The sequence below is a fragment of the Eptatretus burgeri genome, chromosome 17, assembly GCF_056783735.1.
Source record: "Eptatretus burgeri isolate ZD-2024b chromosome 17, Ebu_testis_v1, whole genome shotgun sequence".
Taxonomy (NCBI): domain Eukaryota; kingdom Metazoa; phylum Chordata; class Myxini; order Myxiniformes; family Myxinidae; genus Eptatretus; species Eptatretus burgeri.
Genome location: NC_140977.1, coordinates 41,426,548 through 41,448,699, shown reverse-complemented (window position 1 = coordinate 41,448,699; position 22,152 = coordinate 41,426,548). Strand labels below are relative to the sequence as shown.

The 22,152-nt window shown below is 45.1% G+C and overlaps 1 protein-coding gene across 2 annotated transcripts in view; it reads right to left on the bottom strand.

Annotated features, from left to right (window-relative positions):
- Positions 1-22,152, bottom strand: part of MARF1 (meiosis regulator and mRNA stability factor 1) — a 121,089-nt gene that overhangs the window by 7,216 nt on the left and 91,721 nt on the right. For both annotated transcript variants that reach the window (XM_085862548.1, XM_085862550.1), the window contains exons 20-21: positions 4,967-5,194; positions 4,637-4,870 (exon numbers count right to left, since the gene is read on the bottom strand). In XM_085862548.1, the coding sequence (XP_085718674.1) occupies positions 4,637-4,870; positions 4,967-5,194 (462 nt within the window). The remainder of the gene's footprint in view (positions 1-4,636; positions 4,871-4,966; positions 5,195-22,152) is intronic.

Below are 22,152 nucleotides of genomic sequence, written 5' to 3'. Positions count from 1 at the left end.
GTCTCACAAACTACCATGATCCTTACTGGGAAAGCCATATTTCCAAGCTCGCCTCCAAAGCCAGTCACCAACTGGGCTTCCTCTATCGTACAAAGTCCTTCCCAGCCCACCTGAGCTCCTGACCACACACAAAGCTTTCATCCACAGCCTGATGGAGTTCTGGTCTCCCCTCTGGGCTGGTGCTCCTGCCCCTCATCTTTCGTGGCTTCACGCTGTGGAAACCAAGGCATTTAGGATCATTGGTATCTCCCGCGATGAGGCTGTCTTTGGGTTTCACATTCTCTCACCGCAGGTAGGTCGGTGGTCTGTCTTCTACCATCTCCTTTCCGGCCTCGTCTCCCCCACCCCCTGTTCTGTCTGAGATATGTCACCCCCATATCTCCGCAGGGTGCTCAAGGTCCACCAGCAAACCCTTCTGGTAAAACTACCAAAATCAAGATGACTGCTCACCTTCACTCTTTCATTCCTCTTTTTCCCCACCTTTGGAACAAACTCCAACACTCTCTTCAATCCCACTCTTCCCTCCAGGTCTTCGAAACAGGTGTTCACCACCATCTCTTATATTCCACCATCCAAAACCATGATCTATTCTTCTACCCCCGTTAATCCACCCCAAACCCACCTTCTTCAAATTCCCTTCTTTCCTTCCTGAAAGTCCCTGTGGTGTCCATATTGTTTACCCTGTGTACCCCACCCCATCCCTCTCCCTTCCACAGATCTCCTCAGGTCTCTGTTCCCCACTGTTTTTTTCCTTCCTTCTCCTGCCCCTCTTGTCTCCTGCTCCCCTTGTGTGTTTGTGTGTTAGCTCTCATACGAACCTCGACAGTGTAAACAAAAAATAATAAAATTACCCCCATGCGGGAGTGACGGTCATCTCTGCAAGAAAATATATAGCCTCCTGAAGGTCGGGCAGTTTTTGCAAACTTTGAAGTCACGTGACGCGAAAACGAAAGCGAATATCGAAAATCTGGCCCGACAAAATTTAGATATTGTCCCATAGATTCATATGCCACGATCAAATTCAAGATCGCTTGAGAAATGTAGGAGGAGATAGATTTTGAAAATCGTCATTTTCGCATGAAAATCGTCATTTTCGCATTTTTTGCCAACTTTGAAGTCACGTGACACGAAAACAAAAGCGAATATCGAAAATCCGGCCTGACCAAATTTAGATATTGTCCCATAGATTCATATGCCACGATCAAATTCAAGATCGCTTGAGAAATGTAAGAGGAGATAGATTTTGAAAATCGTCATTTTCGCATGAAAAACGTCATTTTCGCATTTTTTGCCAACTTTGAAGTCACGTGACACGAAAACGAAAGCGAATATCGAAAATCCGGCCTGACCAAATTTAGATATTGTCCCATAGATTCATATGCCACAATCAAATTCAAGATTGCTTGAGAAATGTAGGAGGAGATAGATTTTGAAAATCGTCATTTTTGCATGAAAATCGTCATTTTCGCATTTTTTGCCAACTTTGAAGTCACGTGACACGAAAACGAAAGCGAATATCGAAAATCCGGCCTGACCAAATTTAGATATTGTCCCATAGATTCATATGCCATGATCAAATTCAAGATCGCTTGAGAAATGTAGGAGGAGATAGATTTTGAAAATCGTCATTTTCGCATTTTTTGCCAACTTTGAAGTCATGTGACACGAAAAAGAAAGCGAATATCGAAAATTCGGCCTGACCAAAATTTAGATATTGTCCCATAGATTCATATGCCACAATCAAATTCAAGATCGCTTGAGAAATGTAGGAGGAGATAGATTTTGAAAATCGTCATTTTTGCATGAAAATCGTCATTTTCGCATTTTTTGCCAACTTTGAAGTCACGTGACACGAAAACGAAAGCGAATATCGAAAATCCGGCCTGACCAAATTTAGATATTGTACCATCGATTCATATGCCACAATCAAATTCAAGATTGCTTGAGAAATGTAGGAGAAGATAGATTTTGAAAATCGTCATTTTCGCATTTTTTGCCAACTTTGAAGTCATGTGACACGAAAAAGAAAGCGAATATCGAAAATCCGGCCTGACCAAATTTAGATATTGTCCCATAGATTCATATGCCACAATCAAATTCAAGATCGCTTGAGAAATGTAGGAGGAGATAGATTTTGAAAATCGTCATTTTTGCATGAAAATCGTCATTTTCGCATTTTTTGCCAACTTTGAAGTCACGTGACACGAAAACGAAAGCGAATATCGAAAATCCGTCCTGACCAAATTTATATATTGTCCCATAGATTCATATGCCATGATCAAATTCAAGATCGCTTGAGAAATGTAGGAGGAGATAGATTTTGAAAATCGTCATTTTCGCATGAAAATCGTCATTTTCACATTTTTTGCCAACTTTGAAATCACGTGACACGAAAACAAAAGCGAATATCGAAAATCCGGCCAGACCAAATTTAGATATTGTCCCATAGATTCATATGCCACGATCAAATTCAAGATCGCTTGAGAAATGTAGGAGAAGATAGATTTTGAAAATCGTCATTTTCGCATGAAAATCGTCATTTTCGCATTTTTTGCCAACTTTGAAGTCACGTGACACGAAAACGAAAGCGAATATCGAAAATCCGGCCTGACCAAATTTAGATATTATACCATAGATTCATATGCCACAATCAAATTCAAGATTGCTTGAGAAATGTAGGAGGAGATAGATTTTGAAAATCGTCATTTTTGCATGAAAATCGTCATTTTCGCATTTTTTGCCAACTTTGAAGTCACGTGACACGAAAACGAAAGCGAATATCGAAAATCCGGCCTGACCAAATTTAGATATTGTCCCATAGATTGATATGCCATGATCAAATTCAAGATCGCTTAAGAAATGTAGGAGGAGATAGATTTTGAAAATCGTCATTTTCGCATTTTTTGCCAAATTGAAGTCATGTGACACGAAAAAGAAAGCGAATATCGAAAATCCAGCCTGACCAAATTTAGATATTGTCCCATAGATTCATATGCCACAATCAAATTCAAGATCGCTTGAGAAATGTAGGAGGAGATAGATTTTGAAAATCGTCATTTTTGCATGAAAATCGTCATTTTCGCATTTTTTGCCAACTTTGAAGTCACGTGACACGAAAACGAAAGCGAATATCGAAAATCCGTCCTGACTAAATTTATATATTGTCCCATAGATTCATATGCCACGATCAAATTCAAGATCGCTTGAGAAATGTAGGAGGAGATAGATTTTGAAAATCGTCATTTTCGCATGAAAATCGTCATTTTCGCATTTTTTGCCAACTTTGAAGTCACGTGACACGAAAACGAAAGCGAATATCGAAAATCCGGCCTGAGCAAATTTAGATATTGTACCATCGATTCATATGCCACAATCAAATTCAAGATTGCTTGAGAAATGTAGGAGAAGATAGATTTTGAAAATCGTCATTTTCGCATTTTTTGCCAACTTTGAAGTCATGTGACACGAAAAAGAAAGCGAATATCGAAAATCCGGCCTGACCAAATTTAGATATTGTCCCATAGATTCATATGCCACAATCAAATTCAAGATCGCTTGAGAAATGTAGGAGGAGATAGATTTTGAAAATCGTCATTTTTGCATGAAAATCGTCATTTTCGCATTTTTTGCCAACTTTGAAGTCACGTGACACGAAAACGAAAGCGAATATCGAAAATCCGTCCTGACCAAATTTATATATTGTCCCATAGATTCATATGCCACGATCAAATTCAAGATCGCTTGAGAAATGTAGGAGGAGATAGATTTTGAAAATCGTCATTTTCGCATGAAAATCGTCATTTTCACATTTTTTGCCAACTTTGAAATCACGTGACACGAAAACAAAAGCGAATATCGAAAATCCGGCCAGACCAAATTTAGATATTGTCCCATAGATTCATATGCCACAATCAAATTCAAGATCGCTTGAGAAATGTAGGAGAAGATAGATTTTGAAAATCGTCATTTTCGCATTTTTTACCAACTTTGAAGTCACGTGACACGAAAACAAAAGCGAATATCGCAAATCCGGCCCGACCAAATTTAGATATTGTTCCATAGATTCATACGCCACAATCAAATTCAAGATCGCTTGAGAAATGTAGGAGGAGATAGATTTTGAAAATCGTCATTTTCGCATGAAAATCGTCATTTTCGCATTTTTTACCAACTTTGAAGTCACGTGACACGAAAACGAAAGCGAATATCGAAAATCCGTCCTGACCAAATTTAGATATTGTCCCATAAATTCATATGCCACAATCAAATTCAAGATCGCTTGAGAAATGGCGGAGAAGATAGAATTTGAAAATCGTCGTTTTCGCAACGGACGGACGACGGACGGACGGATCGAAGGACATCTACATCCATATTATTAGGTCATGCTCGAAGAGATGACCTAAAAAGAGCAATTATAGTGAGAATTTTCAAGCTCAAGCGATGGGAAGAAACTAGTTGCTCAACCCTTGACTCTCGAAATTGAAATGATTTCCTCAATGTTTACAGTTTTCAAAAATAGGACCAACAATGGAGTGGTTACCCAAGTTATCTTTGTTCACGATGACACACAGCATCAAAGCACACAGTTACCTCAACATATGACACACTTCAATGTTACTGCACGACCGTTCTTGACCTTAATCTCGTGATGCATCATCTTGCAGGCCTCGGCGAGAGAGAAGAACCCAAACTCCTTGGGATCGATGGTTCGGCCAAACGCTTGCTCGTACACCTGCTTCAGCCGTGTCAAGAGCACCGGTTTGCCAAGTTTACTGGGCTCCCCCGACAGTAAAAGGAGAAGCTGTATGACCAATTGCTGGAGCGGTTTACGGCTGCGCAGCACCACCAACCTTTCTTCACAATCCTCAATCTGCACAGGGGTGAAAAACACACAGCTCCCCTATTAACGTGGCAAAGGTGGGAATCCTTGCCACGTCCGGTCTGATGTTTGGCAACCAGTGCGCACCTTTAAGACGTGGTCAATTCGAGAAAGAAGTTCAGGTAAAGAGCTGGCATCATAGTCGGGGAGGTGCAGTGGGAACCCAAAGGTTTGGTTGTAAGCGGTGCCGAGGTGTTTGAGAGCTATTCTCTTTTGTGGTGCTGCTTGTAACAACTGAGACATGTGAGCTTCCAGTGCCTTCAGCTGTTCAGTCTCTGTCAGAGATAGAACACGCTCTTCTCCACACTCCAGAACCTGGTAGGTAAGAAATGGATGACAATATTTAACATTCATTAGTCGAGGCCTTTATTATGCACGATTTAAATCTTATTACATACTTGATGATGTCTGGCTTCATAGAAAATGAATGGCACTCATTATAAAGAAATCTCTAAAATAAATTTTAATAACAGCAAATAAACTAGAGGGGGAGCACTCGGTAGAGTGCAAAACCTCCGCCGCCAATACTGCTGGATCACTTAAGTGAACCTGATATCCTATTCATTGTAGGTCAAAACCGATCAGACTCTACTCAACCACGATTGAATAAACTAAACAAGATTGACGCGCATGTAGAAATGCCAAAAAAAAAATCTAATTTTTCTTGAAAAAAAAAGGTGCAAAATTTCTGTTTTATTTTTCTCTAACAAATTTTTTTTTGGGGGGGGGGGTTGGAAATCACTTAAAACATGTAGAAATGCAAAAAAAAAATTCAAATATTTTTTCAAAATGGCCGCCATAGCGGCCATATTGGGCTTTGGACCAAGTCCAAAATCTGATGGCATGATCGTTGGACCATACCTAATCCCCCCACCAAGTTTCGTCGAAATCCGTCCAGGAGTTTTTCCGTAATACTGTTCACAAACAAACAAACAAACAAACAGACAGGGGTGAAAACAGTAAGCTCCGTCCATCTTCGATGGCGGAGGTTAATAAGTAAATGAATCTTTTAACACCACTACATAGCTCAACTGCCAACAATACTGGAAAGAATGAATGAAAGAATGAATGAAATTGCAGACAAATATGCAGTACAAGAGCTGGTTTGAATATACTGTCGGACCCTGCTATTCGCAGATCCCAAATATTCATGGTTTACAAAATGTGACCTGCTTTGACATTTGTGACCCTGTGCTTCACGTATTCGGGGGTTTTCGCAGATGAAAAAAAAAATTAATCCACAAACCGCGCACATAAATCATTTCTAAAACATATCTTCCTCGAGCCATGCTGAAAGCGAGCTGGATGTAATTACTGTACAGTAGTACTGCATTGTACGCATAAACTTATCTTCCACGAGCATCACACATAACATAGTTGTAAAAAAAATAAAAAAATCTTCCACCAGCCACATTGGAACCAAGCTGTGCAGATTGTTCCACAATTTGCACCATAAAGATGCTTCACCGCATCTTCAGTTCCAGTAAACGAGATACCGAAGATGTTTCCCTCCTACGAGTTGCACAATTAAAATATTTCACCACATCTGACACCTGCTGAATGAAATGTGAGCATGCACACTTGCATAATTAAAACATTTCACCACATTTAACCCCCAGACACCAGCTGAGTACATCTGGTAACACATTAGCATCTGACAACATCCCCCACAAATAATGGGTAGGTAACTCACCCCTCCTGCAGCTACCCACAATTCCCGCATGACTACTTATGTGCAGCGTATCCTGGGTCTCAATAATTCTTCTCGCCCGCTGCCTCGACCAGTGTTTTGCCTCTCGTTCTGCTCCTTTGCTCATTGATCAAACAAGGCTCCCAAGCGCAAGACCAGTGTGGAGATGTGTTGACTGCCAAGAGGAAGAAGAAAATGATGAGCTGGAGTCACAAAGTGGATCTGCTGGACCAGCTGTCGAGAGGACAGAGTTTGGCTTCTGTGGACAGATGCTATGGAGTAAACAAATCCACCGTTCGCTACATATGGAAGAACATGATGGCGAACCGAGAAAGTGTTGCGGCGAGCGCTGTACCGAGCACTAAAGTGGTCACTCACATCCAGGATGTCCACATAGAAAGGATGGAGAAGGCGCTCAGTGTATGGATTGAGGATAACATGCCATCAAGTGGACCTCTCATTCATGCAAAGGCGATGTGTATGTACGTGGATCTGGCTGGCACGAGTGGCACCAACGAGAGTGAGTTTGGTAAGAGTGATGCGGGAACAAGCGGCCCCAGTCCATTCCAAGTGAGCAGAGGATGGTTTGACCACTTCAAGAAGCGCTAAGGTCTCCACAACGTAAAACTGACAGGCGAGTGTGCTTCTGGGAACCATGAGGTGGCCAAAGTGTTCACTGCTCAACTCACGCAGCTCATCGAGGAGAAGGGGTACCTGCCAGAGCCAGTGTTCAATGCGGACGAGACCGGCCTGTTTTGGAAAAAGATGCCAACGCAAACTTTTATCTTAAAGCACGAAGAGACAGCATTGGGATTCAAGGCCACAAAGGACCGGGTATCTCTTCTCCTCTAAGCAAATGCAAAAGGGGCTGTATAACGAAGCCCATGATATTGCACCATTCCCTGAATTTGCGTGCTCTCAAGGGCAAGAACAAGCACACGCTGCCCATGTTTTTGAGGGCCAACAGGAAGGCGTAGGTGACGCAGCAATTTCCATGGACTGGTTCCATAACTGTTTCATCCCTCAGCTGGAGAGGTACCTGGTGGAACAAAACCTTGCGTGCAAGAGAGTTCAAGGTTCTCTTGCACGTCACCAATGCTCCTGGACACCCCGTGGAACTGAAGGTGGCTCATCAGAATGTCAAGGTGACCTTCCTGCCACCCAACACCACCTCTCTGATCGAGTCACTCGACCAACGGGTAATTTCGACTTTCAAAGCATATTGTTGAGGTTCTCGGAACCGCATGCATACAACAGATAGGTGTCCCGAGACAGTTATGCCATTAATATACGTGCAGATAGACCCCTTCCTTTTGTTTAGTGGGGAAACAAGGGAGTGCGTTGCGATGGTCTCATAGTTAGGATTATTAAATCATTTTCCCCTTTTATTTTATCCCCACTCTTTATATTTTCTTTTCTGAGGTAAATCTGCCTGCTTGCCCCCTTGTCTCGTCTCGTCTACCATAACCGTGCATCAACGTCTACCCGAAACCAGACATGTGCGGCGAGTCACGTACACCTTGGCAGTAGGGTGGGCAAAACTGCCACGCCGCCATAAAGGATCCGCTGTATCCGGAGTCTCATTTTCCGGGTGAACCCGAAACCCGACAGGTGAGGCGAGTCATGTACGTGGGCAGGGTGCACCAACGTCTACCCGAAACCCGGCCCAAGCTGGCGGGCCACGTGAGGGGTCGGAGCCAGTCGGAACGCCCGACACGGGCGATGACGTTGGATTCGGCATGGCCCCTCCCTCGAGATTCGGGCTCTATAAAAGATGGAGAAATTCCTCCATCTAGAAGTGTTGTGTTCGGTGTGGGTGATTTTCACGCGGAGTGTTCCTGCTTCTCGACTCCGCCCACGTCTCGCCTCGACGGCCCGCCTCCTGTTCCTTGTGTCCGCCCACACGACGTCGACCTCGCCTCCTGCTTCTCGACTCCACCTACCTGGTCCCGCCCACTGCTCCACCCTTGCCCTCTGGACTCCGCCCTTCTCCACTCAAGAACACGATCTCCACACGTGCGGCTGTGGCCAGAACAACACAACTATTGTTGGGTACCGCACCACGGAGCATTCCTCCCCCGAAATGCCCAGGTACCAAAAGCTATAACCTCAACTCCCCTCCCTCCCTGGCTGCAAAAGTCCCTTTTCATTGGGGTTTCTTTTTCTGTGTGTGTGTCTGAGTGTGCTAGCGCCTGTCTGTTAAGTAAGCCTGTAGAAGATCCTTATTGTTGTTATTGTTAATAATCTCACGTCAAGTCTGCACTGTGTGCTTAGTAAGTTGCTTGGCAGCAATCTGCCAGACAACTCTCAAACACAGAATTCTTCTGCCTTGGTCCATCCACCTCAGGAGCAACAGCACCCTTGCCTGCCTCTCCTACATCCCCTTTGGTGAGCAAATCAGGATTCTCATTGTTGTTGTTGTTTTTGGGGGAATTTTTCACTTTCACGGTATGGTTGGTTAATCACTTTCAATAAACTGTTAATCGCATTCCTTCAACAAACATTGGAAACGATACCCGGTGTTGTCTTTTTTTGTTGTAAGCATTTTTAGATGACACTATAATCATGTGCATTCGCAGTCCAAAAGATTTTAAACTTTTAAAAGTTTCCCCGATGAACCAGGAACTACCGGGAAGCTATCCCCCCTTTTCCATTGAAACAATGCACAGCATTCGTGAGTTTGCCATTCGTGGCATTTTTCATCAATCAGGAACTGCCGGGAACCTATGCCCCTTTTTCACATTGAAACAATTTGTGGAGTCAACATTCATGGCTTTTTAAAATTTATATAAAATTGTGTTGTGACAGCATTGGGACAGTGGTTAATGAAGAAAAATTTTTTTTTTTAATGTCATTTCGTGGTCAAACTTTAACTTGAAGAAAATTTGAGCATTTATCTCAGGAGTTATCGTTCAGCCAACCGATTTCTCGAGGTATATCAACACATTCTCCATGGTTTGTGCTTGCTCTTTATGGATCGTCATACCAAAGCTTGACTGAATTGGGAATTGATATTTTAATAATTTTTTTCATTGCCCGATTTGAATGAAACTTGATATTGCACACACAGGTGAATGGTGAGTAAGGTGGCCCTAAAATTTTGCACTATCGTGCACCGTTTTGGCTGTATTTGGGGAACATAATATAAACATATATATCTATATACAGTAATCCCCCGTTTCTCGCGGGGGTTACGTTCCAAACCTCCCCGCGCTAAGTGAAAATCCGCGATGAATGGACACCTCCCCAAAAAATCGACTCGTCTGGTCTGGTCAATTTGGGAGTGATCGGGTTTGAGGGACTTGAGATCGCATCGTCTGGTCTGGTTGGTTTGGCAGTAATTGGGTTTGAAGTGCTGGAGATCGACTCGTCTGGTCTGTTCGGTTTTGAGGTGCTGGGTACGAGCATTGCTCGTCCAACGGTGGCACACCTTTTTCCTTCCCGAAGCATATCGAGCACCTTAACCTTCTCCTGGAGCGTCAGGACCTTCCTCTGGCGCTTCGGTTCCTTGCCAGAAGCCTAACAAGGTGCAGGGCGTTTGGGCGGCATCGTGGGGCTTGGCGAAAAAAACGTAGAAAATATTCGAAGTTCACAAGCGAAACTTTGTCTCGTGCGTTGTGTGACTGGTCGAGCACCACGCATTATAATTTATTGCTTAAAAAATTTATATTTTATATACAGTCATACGCCACTTAACAACGGGGTTACGTTCTGAGAAACGCGTCGTTAAGCGACGTCGTCATTGTGCGAACATCATTTTTTTAAAAAATTTTCGTTTTCGAACATCGTACTTACACAAACCTAGACACCTAAGCTATATAGTGTAGCCTATTGCTCCACGGAAACAAACCTGTACAGCATGTTACTGTACTGAATACTGTCGGCAATTGTAACACACATCCAAGAGACAGAAGACACGTTAGATTTACCTTTGTGCAGTTCATGACAGCCATTAGTGTTGTTAGCAGCAGCTTACAACCTCCTCTCGCATCGATTATAGAAAGGTGAATAAATAGCATTTGGATTTCATAAATACGTAATCATTGCATTGATGTTATAATTGACAAATGAATAAACGAGCACCTGTCAATTGTGATATATTTTCGGAACAGTGCGATTGTTTTAACAACATAAAAAGCTTCACTAAAAATAAATTTGTGTTTTAATTGACGAACAACAACGATTTATTCGTGGAATTCTTCAATTCAAAGGTAATTTACTTGCTAGAAGGTAAACATGGAAACATTGGTTCAGTTTGAAAGCCGATTTCCTTGAATCCCGATTTAGCACGACCCTGCTTTTTTCGCGATGACATTTTATGGACCTCAACGATCGCATTATAACAGGGCCACACTGTCGTATATTATCATTATGAGGTATTATGTTCTGTCGAGTGTACATAATTGTATGTGCTATTTTTATACGAGGCTACATCACTCGGCGATAGGAATTTTTCAGCTACTTTTTTTTTTCTTTTTTTTTTTTCTTTTTTTTTTTTTTTTCAGAGCTGGCAGACCCGTCGTATATGCGATCCGTCGTTGCCTGGAACATCGTTAAGCGGCACATGACTATTATTACCGCGATGTACCGGGGGAATCCGCAGAAAAAATTAGTAACGTTCCAAGGGAAAACCCGCGATGAACCGGGGGAGCGATAGGTGAACCGCGATAAAGCGGGGGTTGACTGTATATATGTATGTATGTATATGTATGTATGTATATATATATATATATATATATATATATATACACGTATATATAAATATATACACGTATATATAAATATATACAAGATGAGAGTTTTAGTAATATACTAGACGACCCGTGAACCCGTTGAGTTCCTGTTGTGACAGCGGTTGATGAAAAAAAATCATTTCAAGAAAAAAAAAAAAAAACAGGGATAGCCCAGAAAACTGGAAGCTGAGGTTGTTTGCATTGATCAAATACTCCCAAAGAGTACTTGACTGAATCGGGAATTGATTTTTTAATAATTTTTTTGGTTGCCCGATTTGAACGAAACTTGATACTCCTCGCAATCCTCCGAACTCCAGCACAACCCAACAACCACGACAAGACGCTCCTCACAACCCCACACGTAATTTTATAGATCACCCTCAACGGGGAGGGGCCTTGGTGAAGCCGACGTCACTGTTTGCCCCGATTGGACGGGGCTTCCACGGGTCCACCCCCTCCGGGCGGGGTCTCGGCCACACCAAGAAGCCCACCCACTCCACACGTGTGGACTCGCCCAAAAAGGTACTTCACAAAGATTTTTTCCTCGAAACACGAGGCTCCAGACGCAGGTGGACAGTGGATCGTGATTTGGGGTGGGATGGTTGTTGGATGTTCGATGGAAAGTTCATTGAATGGTTGTGCGATGTAAAGATTTAATAACCTACCTAAAAGGACATCGCAACGCACACCTTTGATTCTCCCACTTGACAAAAGGAAGGGACCTGTCTCACATGTACTTAACAGAATAACTGACTTTTGGGACATCTGTACGTTTGAATGCATGTGGTTTCCAGATCCGTAACAATATTGTTGTAGATTTCCGCCCGCCGGCGTGCGGACGACCGCTTCTAGCCAATGGCGGCCGCTCTCGCCCACCGAACGGACAATCCAGTCACAGCCTTCTGGATCAAACGCCGGAATCCCACTACGGGTGTGTTTTGGGTGCACACCACAGCCTAGTCAACACTCTACCCATGCTACAGGGTCAATCGCCGAATTGTCGATATACCTAATTTATCGCGCGGGCAGACTACCGAGAGACTGTACCTCAACGGGGCCGCTTGGAAAGGAGCCGCTTAAGCAGCTCGCTTCGTTTTGGGATAACCGAGCGGGATATTATCGCGCAGCACCGTTGGACCCGATTCTATTATCGGCTATTTAAAAGCCAGCTCTATTCCGAATGCAATATGGCAGTTCAATGAAGGAAAAGGATGCGACGAACAGGTTAACATTCACACAAGCACATTTATTTGCACACACAACACATATGCAGTCATGTATGCAATCAGGTGAGGCAAACAAAAGCAATACACAGTACAAGCACGTAATGAATGGGGGGTAGGAACAAGACGCGAGCAAGAAAAAGAACTACCACTGTTCTATTAATTACGTACACTTATACAGTTCAACTTACGGACATGGCGCCACAACGTTCATTCAAAAGCAACAAAGAAAAACCCCAGGAAAGACGAGGGGTAGACTGGACCTCTTGGGTCTTTATATCACGGAGCTGTGATGACCGCAGAAGCTCCGAGAGGCCGGGCTGGTTACCTTCACCTTCGAGGTTCCTCGCTGGGGCGACCCGCGACGTCCCGTCCCCACGGCGGCTGTCGTGACCGCGGTCCGGCCCAGGCGCCGTCCTATGGCCCGGCGATTCGGGCCCAGCCGACAACGCTTCAGAGGAACAAACGGGTCTTTTGCTCTTTCAGAGTTGATGCTCTCTCTCAGAGCCCGTCCATCCCTCAGCGCTGCTCGGACTGTCCCGAAGCCCGATCACCTCGGACCATTCGATGCTGGCTGGCGACCTCTCTCGGGTTCTCTCCACGTCCCACACACGAATGCGCAGTTCTGCGTGGCATGGCTGGCCTGGCTGTACTCCCAGCTCCGTCTCCTCGGCGAACCCGGACCTCCACTGCCCTCGAACCTTGCTCCTCACACCACTCCAAACCCCGACCGATTGCACTGAACTGGCGCTCTGCGTGCCTTTTTATAGGGTTCGTGAGGCGAGGTTTGATCTCCGCTCTTTCCCCTCTGACCCCCACTGGCTCCGCCCCTCTTGATCTCCTGATCCGAATTCCGGGGCGAAGCTTGGAGCGAGCGGACGTGGTAGAAATCACCGTTGCTGGCACCCACAAAGGAGAGCGGACGTTGTGGAGATCACCGGCCCTGCACAACAAGGAAACACCCGCATCTGTTTGCAGCGATGCTGCCGTGGCCGGCGCAAAGATTGCGGCTCCCGCGGAGCCGAAGGTGAAGCGATATTGTTTCATTGTTGGGTATTGGGGGAGATGCGGTTTAGATGGTGGTTGGCGTTGTGGAGAAGGTGGTTGTGCTTGGCGTCATGGAGAAGGTGGTTGTGTGAGGGCGGTTGTGGAGGAGGCGGTTGTTGTGGTTGAAATGCGGTTGGCATTGTGGAGAAGGTGGTTGTGGTTGGCATTGTGGAGAAGGTGGTGGTTGTGGTTGAAATGCGGTTGGCGTTGTGGAGAAGGTGGTTGTTGTGGAGCGGTTGGTCAGAGCGATGTTGGTGGTGGAGGTGGTTGTTGTGAAGTGGTTGGTCCAAAATAACGATAGCAAAAGAATATACCATCAGAGATGGGGTACCCCCCCCCCGCCATTGAATGAAAAAGGTCATACATATTCCAGATAATGAAGGAGGTGAATTGGAAACAAGACACCATTTGGTCATCATCTCTGAAAAGTTCCCAGGGGTGAGGAACGTAGTAACCAAAAATAATTGAATTCACATAAGCGGTTTTCCATTTATTACAAAAAACATTTTTTCAAGATGGCCGCCCCAGTCGGCCATCTTGGATCCGGCCACGCCCAAAATCAATAGGGTTCTTCCTTTTCAGGTGGTACATGTGTGACCCAAATTTCAAATCGATATGGCAAACACTTTATGAGTTATCGCACTCACAGCTATAAATGTTGACACCCGGACGGACGGACGGACAGCCGGACGACCTGGGTGACAACAATATCCCCCTTCCGCCACGCAGCGGGGGATAAAAAACGGCTACCTCAAAGATCACAGCCCGGTTACACGAATAAATTCCCGTTAAACATCGATGGGGAAATCTATCTGAACACAGACTTATCGACATAACTGATGTAAGGACCTATATGGTGCTCGGCCAATTTCCACAGCCGTAACAATATATATTAAAAAAAAATGTATACACACACACACACACAGTGAGTCAAAAGTAGCGCCCGATTTCTGTTTTTTCGGCTGTCAGATTCCTTCTGGGAAGTCATGTTGTTAATAATTGTCTTGCAGATTATTAATTTTCGTAATTTATTTATTTTTGATTTTGTTTTGCAGGTTATTGCTGCGAGTTTGGAAGGTTACTGAATTTGCACCATATTGAGCTTAATGGCACAATTAACAGACACAATTGTGTCTACTGGGCTGCGAATAACCCAAGAGTGACAGTTGAGGAAGTAAATTTACCTGGAGTGACAGTTTGGGCAGCCATATCTCCATTAGGGATAATTGGACCCTTTTTCTTTGAGAGATCTGTCACTGCATAAATTTACCTGGATATGCTGCAAACCTTCTTTTGGCCCAGGGTACAAGATCAGGACTGTTATTTCCAGCATGATGGAGCACCACCTCATTATGGACGTTATGTTTGTCGGTGGCTTGATGAAAACTTTCCCAGAAAGTGGATCGGCCACCACGGTCCGATCGAGTGGCCGGCACGCTCCCCAGACCTGACACCTCCAGATTTCTTTCTTTGGGGTCTCATGGAAGACCTTGTTTATCGTGAAAAGCCTCGTACCATTCAGGAATTGAAGGCTCAAAATCACTGCAAAGTTTGAGGAAATTGATATCGAACTCTGCAGATGTGTGTGCCTCTCTGTGCCTGCTCGGCTGCAATTGTGCATCGATCACGAGGGAGGGCACTTTGAAAATTGCAAGTAAAACAGCTTGGTACAGTTCCGTAATAAGTTTTTCTTGAATAAATGGTTAGATAAACATGTCATTCATTTATTTCTACCTTCTTGTACACTGTAATACCAATGGCAAACAAACAATCAATTGACAGAAATCGGGCACTACTTCTGACTCACCCTGTATGTATATGTATATATATATATATATATATATATATATATATATATATATATATATATATATATATATATATATATATATATATGTATATATATATATATGTATATATATATGTATATATATGTATATATATATATGTATATATATGTATATATATATATGTATATATATGTATATATATATATATGTATATGTATATATATATATATATATATATATATATATATATATATATATATATATATATATATATATATATTTTGTTACGAATTTGCGCCCCGCCGGCGTGCGAACGACCACGTTTAACCAATAGCGGCCGCTTCACCCACCGACATGCAATTCAGTCGTGACCCTCTCGGAACAACGCCGGGAGCTAGTCACGGGTGGGGGTTTAACCTCACCACAACTCAGTCCGCATTCTACCCACGCGAAATAGGGTCCGATCGCCGAATGGTCGATTTACCTAAGTACCCGCACGGATAGCGTACCGAGGAGTTGTACCAAGCCACAAGTTGACTCCGGACACGAACCGCTTAAGCGGCTCGTTCCGTGCTACAGGGATAACCAAGCGGAGTTATTGTCGACCTCGACAATTCAGATTAGTTACCGCGTGTTTTCAACCCACTATTAATCCCTTAAGTTATGCAAATGGCGATTCAAACAAAGGAAAGGACGCAGCGAAACAGGGAACAATTGGACCAGCACATTAAATGCGCGACACACGGAAGCACGTATTTAGGGCAAAAGAAAGCAGGGAAAGAGTTAAAACCGAATAAGCAATTATTCACAGCAGTCACTTACACTATTCTACTTTACAGGACACGGCGCCACACCATTCATACAAAAACCCAAAAGAAATGATTGAAAGAGCGTGACCGTAGGGAGCTCCCCGAACTGGTGTCCACTGTGATCCAGCTCCGCCAGCACTGCCGATCCCCTCAAGGCGTCCTCGGTCCGGAGCGACCCAACCAGCACGGTCCGGCGAGCGAGGTCTAGTCCGCGAGCCTCCGCGTCCGCTCACGCTTCTCCTCAGGAACTCCACTCAGCTCTCCACGCCCGTATTCAACCTTTTCCGCCGAGCTCTCCTCAGTCGCTCGCGTTCGCGTTCAACCTTTCCGGCCGAGCTCTCCTCACTCGCTCGCGTTCGGCCTTTTCCGCCGAACTCTCCTCACTCGCTCTCTTTTGTCTTCGGCCTTTTCCGCCGAGCTCTCCTCACTCGCTCTCTTTCGCGTTCGGCCTTTTCCCGCTGAGCTCTCCTCACTCGCTCGCGTTCGGCCTTTCCCGCCGAGCTCTCTTCACTCACTCGCGTTCGCCCTTTTCCCGCCGAGCTCTCCTCACTCGCTCGCTTTTGCGTTCGGCCTTTTCCCGCCGAGCTCTCCTCACTCGCGCGCATTCAGCCTAAAACTCAACTTCACTGTCTTCCGCATTTTCGTTCCGCCCCTTTTTCTTCAGCAAGCCCCGCCCCTTGCGCTCGCGTTCTGCCCCCTTTTTCACAAAGCCCCGCCCCCTCTCAACTCCCGCCCCTCCTTCCAGAACATGCTAGAAACTTCCGGAAGGAGGGGTCTTCCGCCCAATCGGCAATGCTCGCACCGCCATGGCATTCTTCCTCTTCCCTCGCAGGGTGAAATCCACCGCGGCGGCGCCATTCATTCGTGGGGGGGGGGGGGGGCGCCTGCATTCCCTCATCGAAGGCCAGGCCTCTGGCAACCCAGAACGCGGTGGTTGTTGAGGTGGCGTGGTTTGGTGGTGGTTATTGTTTGCGTGGAGGTTTGTGGCAATGGTGGCTCAAAATAACGATAGTTAAAGAAAAACGGCTAACTAAAGCATCGCAGCCCGAATGAAGCAGACATATTCCCTCTAAACAACGGGTGTGGGCTAACTTCACATGAACTTATCGGAGAGGACCCTTTATGGTGTATTGCGAATTTCCACAGCCATTACAATATATATATATATATATATATATATATATATATATATATATCTATATATATACATAAATATATACATATACACAAATATATATACATAAATATACATATATATCCTATATATTATTTCTGTTAACGTCTGCGCGTAATTTGACGTTTCTCCTGCCGGACGGATTGTCGCCACTTTCAGCATGCGGGTGCTCTGTCGACGAATGAACAGCACAGGCTATGTGAGATCGCACCAGACAGACAGTTTTGGGAATTTTTGGCGTTTTTCTAATTTTTACATTCGTTTGCATGGTGACGTGTGACGTCACTGCTGAGAGGCATAATTCCATCATGACATCATCGGTCATTCGCTGACATCATTTCGTCTGTCATCGACAGACCGTCACCACTGAGAGGCGTAATGCCACTCATAGAAAACAGCGTCTACAATGTAAAACCCTCTTCTGCACATGTTGACTCCCTTAGAAGGTGAATTTGACACAAAAAATGTAACAAGAAACTGTATATAAAGTAAAGTTTTTTTATATATATTATTTCTGTTAATGTCTGCGGGTAATTTGACGTTTCTCCTCCGAAACCGCTGGCAGGAACGTGCTCATTTTCAATAAACTGGGGTTTCTTAATGTGACGAAGACGATGCGCTAAATTTCTAAGCTGGAATTGGATGACAACATGGCTTCAACAAGATTTTCAACCCATCGATGGCTGCATTTATTCCCGTTCGGTCACCATCGCTGAACTGCTGTCCGGTAAGTGCTGCCATCTGTCCAAAAAATATGAACTATAGTAAGGGAGTACTCATTGCATCAAACACTGAACATAAACTCAACTGATAACGAGAGGGGGAGCACTCGGTAGAGTGCAAAACCTCCGCCGCCAATACTGCTAGGTCACTCAAGTGAACCTGATATCCTATTCATTCAATTTGACGTCAACAGTGCTCACAGAGTTATAGTTTGCAACTTTCCCTGTTACTTTTACATCCTCAATTCATTCGTCATAACTAGATTCCTTGAGACAGAAATTGATTTTACGTGGGTATATCCACCTGAAGTTCCAAAATCAGCCGCAATTATAATTTTGGCATGTTTTTTTGTTGGAAATCACTTATAACATGTAGAAATGCAAAAAAACAATCGAAATTTTATTGAAAAAAAACTTGCAAAAATTTTTTTTCTCAAACAATTTTTTTTTTGGGGGGGGGGGGGGGGTTGGAAATCACTTAAAACACGTAGAAATGCAAAAAAAAAAAAATTCAAATATTTTTTCAAAATGGCCGCCATAGCGGCCATATTGGACTTTGGACCAAGTCCAAAATCCTCCCACCAAGTTTCGTCAAAATCCGTCGAGGAGTTTTTTTCCGTTATGCTGTACACAAACAAACAAATAAATATAAACCAATGTCACCCGCAGGGTGACCCGTATCTTGCCAAAAGGTGACCACGTGTGACTTCTTTAAGGTCACACTGAGGTGAACAGAGCTGCTATCCACCAGGAGCGACTCCTTGAGGAATATCTGCCTACGAGAGATTCCGATGAGAATCGTTCTAGAGTAACAATGAAAAATATGTGTTTACCTCATAACGTCACCAAATGGCGTCAAAATGTCTCAAGCTTGACATATCAAGAAAGCACTCATCGAGGTGTTCAATTTGAGGTAATACACGATATGGTTCCTAAAGCTTGAAAATTTGACCTTGGGGTCAAATATGTTTGACCTCAGGCGCTATCCATGAAGGTCAAGGCCAATCGCCACCAAAAACTAATCAGCTGAGCGCCAGACCATATACTACATTCCCATAAAGTTTGAAGACGATTCGATTAAAATTACTCAATAAATAAGGGTTTCATCGACTCCCCTGATTTGCGACAAAGTGACCTTGACCTTTGACCTTGAAAATTTTATGCGCTGAAAGGGACCTCTATAGGCCTCTGATATGTGAAGTTACAAAAAATTCCAATGATAACTGTGCTCTGCAGAGTGATTTATACGTGATTACAGACAAAAAAAAAAACAAACATATGAAGGTCAAGGCCAATCGCCACCAAAAATGAATCAGCTGAGCGCCAGACCATGAACTATATTCCCATGAAGTTTGAAGACGATCCAATCAAAATTACTCAAAAAATAAGGGTTTCGTCGACTCCCCTGATTTGCGACAAAGTGACCTTGACCTTTGACCTTGACCTTCAAAATTTTATGCGCTGAAAGGAACCTCTAGAGGCCTCTGATATGCAAAGTTACAAAAATTTCCAATGATAACTGTGCTCTGCAGAATTTTTTATACATACCTGATTACAGACAAAAAAAAAAAAAACATATGAAGGTCAAGGCCAATCGCCACCAAAAATTAATCAGCTGAGCACCAGACCATGAACTATATTCCCATGAAGTTTGAAGACGATCCGATCAAAATTACTCAAAAAATAAGGGTTTTGTCGACTCCCCTGATTTGCGACAAAGTGACCTTGACCTTCAAAATTTTATGCGCTGAAAGGGACCTCTATAGGCCTCTGATATGCGAAGTTACAAAAATTTCCAATGATAACTGTGCTCTGCAGAATTTTTTATACGTGATTACAGACAAAAAAAAAACATACAAGCTGACTAACATATCTTGCAAAAACTTCGTTTTGGCAAGATAACAAACAAACAAACAGAAAGGGGTGAGAACAGTAACCTCCGATCTTCGATGGCGGAGGTTAATAAATAGTATGGCTCAGAACATCAGCAATGGTTGTCATGTTTTAAAAATCAGCGTGTCATTTTACGAGCGTGGAAGGAGGGGTACGATGAGCGCCAGCTCTGCCAACATGATATACCCCGATGGCTTGACGGGTGCACGGAGAGCTTGGGGGGTATAGAGGCCCCGGAAACCCTTGGGGTGACACGAATCCCCAGTGTGGTTACGAGTGTGGTCCCGGTGTGTGTGTGGTGTCAAAATGTGTGTATACGAGCGTGGTGAAATGCGTGCTGCAACGCGCACATAGCGTGGATGCAAGGGCATGTGTGAGAGTGACCGCGTGGGTGACAGAGACCCCGTGTGTGGATGAGACCCCGAGTGGGAGTGAAACCCCCTGTGTGAGTGGAACCACGTGTGCGAATGAAATGGTCTGCGTGAGTGAAGCACTTTGTGTGTGAGAGGGACAGCGTGTGTGAGGTCACTGTATGAGAGGGAGATGACGGTAGGCATGCGGGAGGACGCAACCGCATGTCTGAGTGCCATCTCGAGGTGTGTGAGCCTCGTAGCTCGTGGGAGTTTGTGCACGAGAGTGCGACGACGACGGAGCCTGACGGTGGACAAAAACAGCGGCCGTAGTTGCATTGGGGACCGTGCTGGGTTTGCACGGCAGCGTGTGCGGGGTCTGTGCTGTGAAACGCACGGGGCCGCCACGTGCGCGCCTGCGGAGTGAAACCCGGTCCGTAAACGCACGCGGTGGATTAGCCGATCCCACGGACGGACAGAAGGTAGGCTGGATGTGGATTTGGAATGGATGGGTTCTCCACGCGAGCGTGTGTGAAGCTCCAACAGGCAGAGCACATGTGTTCGTGTGGGGAACCCCTCAAAACGCGAGGCTTGCTTTTGAATGTGCAGGGTGACGTCATGGCTGCACGTAGTGTTGGAGTCCGGCAGGAGGGGTATCCCTGCCGGATGGTACCGTCCAAGGAGGGACGACGTGCACGACCAGCTGCCATGACGTCACTGGAGTAAAAGAGCGCAGGTTGCGAGTTGCCGTGCTGGTGTGCGCATTTATTTAAAAAAATTAAAAAGCAAGCCTCGCTTCGGGTGAACAGGATTCCCGGGCAAGGGGTGGAAGACCCCCCTTGGCCAGGGCACAGGACACCACTAGTTAGGGGGAAGGGTTAGCTTAGCTAGACTGGCTTCATGGGGCAGGGGTAAGTCCTCATGGAGCCCGTGGAATGGATTAGTTAGAGGGATTGCAGTTGAGATTTAGGAAGGGAAATGGAAAATGATTTGGAGACAGTGACAGACTGTGGATGTGTCGAGGGGACGTATCTTAGCTACGTAGGTTAAAAGGAGCGTGCTGTATTGTAAGGGATGACGAGGGAGCACGAGGTAGTTAGGGGATTTAGTCAGAAGAATGGCAGTGATCAGCGAGGTGTGAGTTGAAAAGAGTGAAGTGGAAACATGTTGAGTGAGTGAGGCCAGCGGGTCTGAGTGTATGGAGTGATTGTGGACTGCATGGTGCGATGAGTGATTGGGGGGAGGAGTGATTCCTGCCCAATGGACCCCGGGGTCAGAATAATGTGAGTTAGTGGGTTAGACAAATTGACAAAATGGAGGTCGTTTTGCAGTTGGTGGGAATGTAGGCTCGATACCCATTTGGAGGGGTGCAGGAGCCCTGTTGACGGGCTGGGAGCGTGGCTGCGAACGGTGAGTATTGCTGAGTGGTTACCCCGGGCACCGGGCTAGTCGGCCACGGTAGGCCAAGGGTCCATGGGGGGCCAGGATAATGTAGTGGGCACGGGTGCGCCCGCATGATGTGGGGGCCCAGGGTGCCATTGGCTACGTGGGCAGTGTATTGGGCACAGGCGACCCTCGGAAAGGGGCCCGGGGCACCAGCCTGCCATGTGAGCGTTTCAGGGGAGTCGCCAGAGAGGGCATTCCCCGGTGTTTCGGGAGCTGGTAGGCTCGGAAGCAATAGTAGTGCCCGGGGGTGCCATAGTTTGAGAATCGGCAGAGGGTAGTTCCTGCCAAGGGAGCCACGCGTCCCAGCCACGAAACCGTGCAAGGGCACGAGTGAAAATTGGAGGGCGAGGCCCGAAATTGTAAGGACACTAACACAGGCGACGGGAATCTTGGTTG